General features: G+C 39.7%; 1 protein-coding gene across 1 annotated transcript; it reads left to right on the top strand.

Moving 5' to 3' along the window:
• The first annotated feature begins 2,280 nt into the window (after window positions 1-2,280).
• tmem181 (transmembrane protein 181) lies at window positions 2,281-8,796 on the top strand. Its single transcript, XM_083898754.1, has 17 exons — window positions 2,281-2,358; window positions 2,665-2,768; window positions 3,903-3,970; window positions 4,518-4,608; window positions 4,773-4,891; window positions 5,598-5,714; window positions 5,838-5,918; window positions 6,005-6,104; window positions 6,223-6,353; window positions 6,436-6,527; window positions 6,772-6,829; window positions 6,978-7,080; window positions 7,171-7,222; window positions 7,305-7,387; window positions 7,477-7,572; window positions 7,673-7,739; window positions 7,907-8,796. The coding sequence occupies exons 1-17, from the start codon at window positions 2,288-2,290 to the stop codon at window positions 7,989-7,991; spliced, it is 1,518 nt and encodes a 505-aa protein (XP_083754880.1). The 5' UTR covers window positions 2,281-2,287; the 3' UTR covers window positions 7,992-8,796.
• Window positions 8,797-8,909: the final 113 nt, after the last annotated feature.

Genomic DNA, 8,909 nt, shown 5'->3' with positions numbered 1-8,909 from the left:
GAACGTTTATAGTGAATGGATAGTAAGGCATGCCATGTAAATTATTTTATAATTGTATATGTCAAGCATCTTTTGAATAAAACTTCATTGTTTCAGAAAAAAATACTCTGTCTCTCATAAATATATCAAAACTCCTCAGTCTGAAACGGTGGTAATTTTATGAGTTTATATAGATATATTTTTTTTTTTTATAAAACATGCTAATCAGTAAAAATAAAAAAATAGAGCTGTATACTACTCGGCTACATTTGTAATTCTTTTGGCATTTGTGTATTTTAGCTGTACTGCAGGAGCTGAGCTGAAAATAAGTCTGACCTAATTATTGATACCAAATACTAATTCTTTTTTTTTTTACGATTGTGACCCTTTAAATGCCAGGTTTCTGTCATGATGCCAACATGTGTTTAGATGGAAATAGAAAATAAGAAAAGAAATTGTGGTGAATTATTACTGCCTGGGATATGTCAATGCTTAGCAGCAATACTTGTTATAGTGTCATCTATTGGAAATAGCATGTTTATAAGCCGAATATGGCCAAATGACAAGACATGACAAGTTTTCAATTAATTGCATGACAAAAATTGCAGTTGGAATGGCACATTTTTGCCACTTAACTTTGTCAACAGTGCAGTTTAGCCTCACTGAAGAAGCTAAGCTGGAAATACGGTCAAATAAAAATACACTATCTTGCCAAGAATGTATGTATAAGCACTAACAAAAATACCAAAAAGCACTTTGATATAAATATCATTATGAAATCCCTGTTATTGCTGTGGAACCCCAATCAGGACTCTGGCTGATGTGTCTTTAAACGCCCCTGCTCTGCCTCTGTCCGTGGTGCTGAACTGTGATCACGTGACCGCCGCCACCTCCCTGCGCTTCCCGTCCATTTAAACTCCCTTTGTGTTGTCTCCCTCTCTGTGTGTCTGTCTTTGAAAGGAAACACAATCAAATCCGCTTCTACTGCACATTCAGGTCCACGGAGTGACAGCACACGGTCGTTATTGCGCTGCTCCTTTTGTAAAACAAAAAAACAGGCCGTGAGGCTGTGTGTTTTTTTTTTGTTGTTTCCTCCGTCGCCATTTTCAGCTCGGTGTGATCATGGACAGCGACTACTCGTCGGTGTTGGAGAACCCTCTGTACAGTGAGCTGAAGCACTTCTGCAGGAGGATCCAGGAGGCCTACACCGAGCTGAAGGAGGAGCTGACACCGTACAGAGATGACCGCTTTTACAGGTGGGTCTAACACAAATCATCATCATCTTCATCATCATCATCATCATCATTATTATTATGAAAAAAAATGGATCCAAAATTGACGCAACTCTGTGTTATGATGGCAGAAGCAAGACAAAGGTTCCTCGCTTTTATTTATTATTAATTTACATTTCTTACGTCAACAAGCGCGGCCATCAGGAAATAAAACACTGTCGAATAATAGCAGAGAAAATGCGGGTAAACAAACGAGCAAGACTCAGGAGAATTCATAGATTCAGGCACACGCACACACACACATATATACATCTATAAACAGTATATCAATATATTAATATTAGATCAATATCGCAATCTTATCGAAGGAGAGGCCTTCAGTGGCATTAAAGTCAACAAGTGTTTTCAGGATGATCACATTGGTGTTTGTCACTTTGTCGTGAAACGTCATAATCCACGTTTACTATGGAGAATTGTATCTCTTAAATTGGAATAAATCCATGTCTCCTAAATAGTTCATTACAAATTAAAAGTCGACATTCAAATGGTATTAAATCCTGCTGCGCGTGCGCAAAATTTATTCTCACCCAGCCTGTTCGTGGCAGCAGAATCCACACTTCATAAAGAGGCAAGAGAGGCACCCAGAGTGGTTTGTTTTATTTTGCAGAGTATTTGGGATAACATGGTGGTGTCCGTGTTATATCTAGATGTCTTCTTGCATATGAGAGTTAATTTCACAAACTTCCTGGCTAAATAAAATGAAAATCTCAGCAGCTGTATAAACAGTTCTGCAAATAAATAAATAAATAAATGCACCCCCTGTTTAGTTTATTTTGTAGAGAATTTAGAATAAAATGGTAGCGCTCGTGTTATATTTATATTTACACGCCATGGCTTTCATTGTGGCAATAAAAATAGTGAATCCACATCTCAGAAGTTCCCCAATCAGTGCGCGTTCCCGTCAGACGCGTGCCCCCAGACAAGCGCGTTCCCTTTCCGCCACACCGTCTCCACGTGATCTCGTGACCCCGCCCCCATTCGATGACGTTGCACTTCTGACTGACGCGCAAACACGGATGTGGCTTTCGCGGAGTGATTCTGACGCCTTTTCTCGCTCCTGGCACTTGAAACGGGCACAAATGGAGCAGTGAGTATGAGAATTGTTTGTAGGAGACACTGCAGATGTGTGACTGAGTGATTAAATCGTGCGAGGATATGATTTAAATCCACTGTGCTCTCGTCTCCTGACATATGTTACTGCTTGTGTTACGTAGCATAGAAGCTAGCGGTGTTGACATACGCGCACCTGCACTCTGTAAACGCGTTATAAAATAAGACATACGGTGACTTTTTTTTATTGTTTCTATATATTTTTAATTTCTTCTGCTTTCTGTCTGTAAACATGGTTTTTAGCTAGTGCGGGTTAAACTTATTGCATGTCTCCTTGTGACAGACTAGCTCCTATGCGGCTCTACACCCTGTCCAAAAGACACTTTGTCCTGGTCTTCGTGGTGTTCCTGGTCTGCTTCGGCCTCACAGTCTTCGTTGGGGTCGCAGGTACGTCTGAGAAACATCACTGATGCAGCACTGCATTGACACTCTAATAATTCATCCTGTCACGTGACTCACCGCCACCACTTTTTGTTATCAAACGTAACATCCATGCATCTTTATCCTCCACGTGAGCGTGGTGCCAATTCCACCTGGCATAAGGCAGGGGTACACCCTGGACAGGTGCCAGTCCAGCACAGGGCAAATGTATAGAGACAAACATTTACTCTTAAACTCACATCTTCAGTCAGTTTAGAGCATGTGTGTCAAACTCAAGGCTTGGGGGCCAGATGTGGCCCGCCACGTCATTTTACGTGGCCCGCGAGTGATTAATTGGTCTTAAAAATCTGTCTTAAAATAGGTCTATGCTGCTTTAAGGCGTGTGTTGACCATAAGCTACATTTCCCACAATGCATGGCGGTTGCGTCAACCGCCACTAGATCCCAGTGTATCGTTGCACATGCATCATGCGACGAGTGAAATAAGTAATAAATACAGAAGGTTATTTATCAATATGTTACGAAGTAGTTACCTTTAGTTTACATTATATTTGGTTACATGTAGTTATATTTATTCTGTATGACAGTTACATAGTGAAAATTAGTTTGACACCCCTAGTTTAGGGTGTCCAATTTACTTAATCCTCAAATCTGCATGTTTTTGGACTTAAGGAGGAGAAATACACACACACACACACACCCCCCCCCCCCCCCCCCACACACACACACACACAGGGAGAACATGCTGTTTATGAAGCACTGATAAACACTTTAACACATGAACACCATCTACTTCTGTCTGATTAGTTCAGCAAACATTAATAGTTCAGCAAACATTAATGATGTTCACCATAATCCCGTAAAACAAGTCCATCTGCTCTAATTACTTTACTTAACCATGACTTTCAGTTTATTCATGACTTCCAGATGTTCAGTTCACATGCACCAACACTCTAACCTCACCACCCTTGAATCAGTGTGACATGACATTTGCTTTTAAATTTCTTCATTGTTATTGTGCTGGTGTTTTTTTTGTGTGTGTATCAGAATATGTATTTTTTACATTTGTTTATATTTCAGACTTGTATGTGGCACACACAAATATCACTGTTCTTTCTATTTTTATTTTTTTTTTAAATAGGTCCTAGGGTCATTGCTGAGCAAGAGCATAGTGGTGATCAGTTACTGGTCAAAAATGCCTCAGTTAAGGTAAGACATTTCTAAGTAGGTTTTAATTTATTGTCACTCATTTGAGGTTTTTTTTTTAGCTTCATGTGAAAAATATTATGGTGTATCATCATATTGTAATACAACACTGTGACTGTTTTCATGTCCAAATTCATATGCAGATTATTGGATTATTATATGTGGATTATTTATTTTTATATTACTGTGTATATATATGCAATTACAAGCTCTATAGATAACACTTCAATAGAAGAAAAGAAGTGGAAGCTCTGTAATCACTATAGAGTAAATCAAGGTTGTACAGTACTGTTACTGTGTTTTCTACACCTGCTGGTTTGAATGATTGGTGTTTTTTTTGTTGATGATAAGAGTGGTTTTTATTTATGAGTCAACGTTCTGTGGGTATGCAGTATTGTTGTTATTGTTCACAAAGGTCACACATGGCTTTATGACGTGTTGGTTGCTACGTGCGACGACGGCTAAGAGGTCATCTGGAATGTGTTTTTAATGACAGGCGTTGATTGAAGGATTAACATATTTGCCGATGCCATTAATTGTATGCTTTCAGACTGGGCCCTTCATTCTAGTTTCTCCTCCTCTCACCACGTACAACCAGCAGCTATGGCTCACCTGTGTGATGCAGGCCGAAAACAGCAATAGTAAGGCACCCACACTGAGTGACAGATGACAGCTGTTCACTGTGTTTAATGAGGAGGGCGTCTCCGTGTGCGACGCGCCATAGACTGTTGATCTGTGATTATGCTGTAAACATCTGTGGCTCGTTAATAATGGCTCACTGTTGCTGTTGCTCTCCGTGTGTCAGTGGGAGACTTTCAGCAGCCTTTCGAAATCAACGTGGAACTGAAGGGAGTGATGCAGGACGCCAGCGTGATGCACATTAACAACGTGCACCAGAAATCCCGAACGCTGCACTGCGGGAATGTGAGTGTCAATCAGCAACTCAACCTTCTCTCTCTCTCTCTCTCTCTCGGTCTATGCTGTGTTGTTAATTAATCATGTAGTCAGGCTGCAGCGACAGTCGCAGCTTTGTTTGTACATGGAATATCATTTATCATACACAACAGGGCGGGAGTGTAAAGTTAGTGCACCATTGGATCATTCTTTTTTTATTACAGTGCATGTGTAGCAACACAGGATGTGAAAAGGACTCCTGTTTGGTCAGACAGAAGGCAGGCAGGGACATCAAACAAGAGAAAACAACCAATGGACATAGTTGCACACATCCTGACGTCCAACTTAAGAAACTAGAAAAGCACTCGGGGAACTCAGACCTCCACCAAGGCAGCTCAGTGCCTACAAAATACACCCTGCCGGCGCGCCTGTGTCAGACAGCGAGTGTTGTAACCAGCGATAGTGTCTACGGATCACTCCCAAAATTTAAAAACTTGTTCTTGGTCACATTGCGGACATTTCCTGAAAATTTCATCCAAATCTGTCAGTGACTTTTCAAGTTATCTTGCTAACTAACAAACAGACAAACAAACTCCGGTGAGTTAAATATTAGACACGCACAAACAGACAGGAACAACAGGAAATGAGTCCATTTCATAAATCGACCTCTATTCAGTTATCACGAGGAGGTGCTTCGACCGTTAACTGAACATCTTTTTTTTTTGTCTCTCGACAGAAATGTGAGGAGATTATTGTGCTTCATCTGGGATATTTGAACTACACCCAGTATCAGGTTGTGGTCAGTTTCAAGGACCTTGAAAACATCACGTTTGAACTCAAGGTCAAGTTTGTGGTAGGTGACAAATGCCAACAACAGGATTATTCTCCATTTCATAAAAGCAACTCTAATGTCTGTATTTGTTTTAGTACTGGATTTAAGTTTCCTGTTCTCTGGTTTACCTCCTTTCCTGTTCAGTGGAAAACGTATAACCCCACCTTCTCACAAGTAGAGATCTGGTTCCGGTTCGTCTTTGTGGTGCTGACCTTCATGGTGACGGTAAGAGCGGTGGTTACAAAAAGACTTCTTCATCTGTGTGTGTGAGAAATCTACTGTTTATAAATGTCTTTTTGCATGTTTTCCAGTGTCTGTTTGCTCATTCTCTGAGGAAGTTTTCCATGAGGGACTGGGGCATCGAGCAAAAATGGATGTCTATCCTGCTCCCATTGCTTTTACTCTACAACGGTGCGTTTATTATTGTTCCTTTACCTATGGAGCTTGTATTTCCACTGTCTTAGTTTAAATTTTACATTTTAAGACGTGAATGTTGATGGTCTGTTGTGTTGCTTACTTTACTTTTCAGATCCATTCTTCCCACTGTCGTTCCTGGTCAACAGCTGGTTCCCTGGGACGTTGGATGATTTCTTTCAGGCTCTGTTCCTGTGTGCTCTCTTGCTCTTCTGGCTCTGTGTCTACCATGGCATCAGAGTTCAGGTAAGTCCAGTATTATTGATTCTCTGCTAATTTATCTATGAGTCTTATTTTTTTGTTTTACAGTTTGTGTTGTTTTCCTCAGGGTGAGAGAAAGTGCCTGACGTTCTACCTGCCTAAGATGATAATCGTAGGTCTTATGTGGCTCTCGGCGGTTACACTGGGTATTTGGCAAACGTAAGTGTGACTTCGCCAGTGGGTCAATCTTTACCCAACTATGAATTACCTCAGGACTATAGACACTTTATATAAAAATGGATATAGTCTTCTAGTTTCAAAACAAACTCCCATTTTCAAGTTTTTTACAACTGGACGTTCACAAGCCTTAAGCGTTCCCTTCTCAAACCAGACTACGCCCATATTTATATACAGTCTCTGCTCAGGACTAAACAATATCTACTCTTTTTGTCTGACTTTTCAGGGTCAACGAACTCAAGGATCCTACATATCAGTACAAAGTGGATATCGTGAACTTTCAGGTGAGACTTTGGCCTTTTTAAAGACATGCTAAGATACCAGTTGGATCATTGTTATGAAGAGGAAAACGTAGTTTAGTAGCAGTATTTTTATTATGTCAACTGTGTTTATGTCCTTGCAAATAAATAGTGTCCATTGTTATTTCTGCAGGGCATGAAGATCTTCTTCCTGGTTGTGGCGTCCCTCTACATCCTCTACCTGATTTTCCTAATTGTCAGAGCTTGTTCTGAACTCAAAAACATGCCATACTCGGGTATAGCAACACCTAAACCACGCCTCTCTGTATGTGTACATTTCTACTGCTCATTTTAACCCTCATTTGCTGTGTGTTTTCAAACCTTAGATCTCCGGCTCAAGTTTTTGACCGTGCTGACATTTGTGGTGCTCATCATAAGGTCTGTTGAATGGAAATGTGCACAATATGTTAAGCTCTTTGAAGAGTTTGATTTTGATCTGATTGATTTTTTTCTCCTCCAGCATGGTTATTCTCTATCTGAGGTTTGGTGCCAAGGCTCTCCAGAACAACTTTGTGGCTGAACTCTCCACCCATTATCAAAACTATATCCTTTTCTATATATATATATATGTATAAATATATATGTATCTATGCAACATGACACATGAGAGAGTTGTTGTTCCTTAACTCCAGACATACCAGCTGAATTTCTATCCTTCTATGGCCTTCTCAACTTTTACCTGTACACATTAGCGTTTGTGTATTCCCCCTCCAAAAATGCCCTTTATGGTAACTAATGCAGTCGCTGCCAATTCTCAATATATTCTCTATTCTTCGGGGAGATAATGAGCTTTTGTATTAATGCACCTGGTTGTGTTCAATTCTGCAGACTCCCAGTTGAAGGATAATCCCGCTTTCTCCATGCTAAATGACTCGGATGATGAAGTAATATATGGGTGAGTGTATTAGACGGATCTTGAAATTCTTGTGTGTTTTGTAATTAATTAAAAGAGTACTTGAAGTCAGAGCGGTGATGATTAATGTCCTAATTTTAGTGTGTGTGCAGTCAGAGAATGTTTAAATGAGCGTAAGTTAAAGCTTGTGATGTTTTCTCTTTGTGAAGGAGCGATTATGAAGACATGCCTTTGCAAAACGGACGCGCAATCAAAGCAACGACCAAGTACCAGGATGAGAGCGACAGTGACTGAATCTCCCACTCGTCTTTTTTTTCTCCACCATTTCCTGTTGAAAACCATGAGATTTCATGAAAACAATCAATCCCTGTGTACAGTATGTGTACATAAGCATTAAGTATTTGGATTGGTATTATGGAATGATATATTGTCAAGTGTACATAAATCTATTTTTTAAAAAAAAGGTTCCACGTCTACTGAATGTACTGTAATTTCACTGAAAGTTGAAGCTCCTCCTCCTGTTTATACTTCCAATCTCACTGAAAAACAAGTGTTTACGTAATGTAAACATGGCTCTGTGAAACAATGTAAACATGTAAAATGTCACTAATGTGATTATTTTATCTTTCCGTCCTTAGTTAAAAATAATCAGGAAACATGTTAATTTCATTACGGGATTTCTCTGAGCTATTTTTTTTTACGTTTTGTTGTCGTTCTAAATTTATCCTGTGTTGTTTTTGCCATTCCACTCTGTTCTCTGACCAACTGAGTTATAAAATAATAGCAGTGCTGGCCGTGACAATGTGTTTTAAATGTAATACAGAGAGAGCCTTAACTGGACACAGTGCCACTGAATTACCACCACTCCTTACCAGAGCTTTCCCTTGAATGCTACTTTGTTATTGCACTCCTTTGACTTTAACTGTATTTATTTTACTGCAAGGTGGTGACATTTGATACTGTATTATGTGATTACTTGGACACATTTTGTCTAACTTGCATGGATTTCTAATGATGTTGTGTTAACGTACTACTGATCTAGAAAGTGAACATTTCTTATCCCTGCACATGCGGTATTTATACCATTAGCCAAATAGTTATTGCCTTATGTAAATCATGACTATTTAAGGACTATTTTTTTGGGGTCCTAACTTTGACATTTGCTGCCATTTCCTTTTGTTCAGTAAAACTGGAGCTTATGGATACAAGTGG

This window comes from Microchirus variegatus (assembly GCF_963457635.1).
Source record: "Microchirus variegatus genome assembly, chromosome: 12".
Taxonomy (NCBI): Eukaryota; Metazoa; Chordata; class Actinopteri; order Pleuronectiformes; family Soleidae; genus Microchirus; species Microchirus variegatus.
This window is presented reverse-complemented; position numbering and strand designations above follow the sequence as displayed.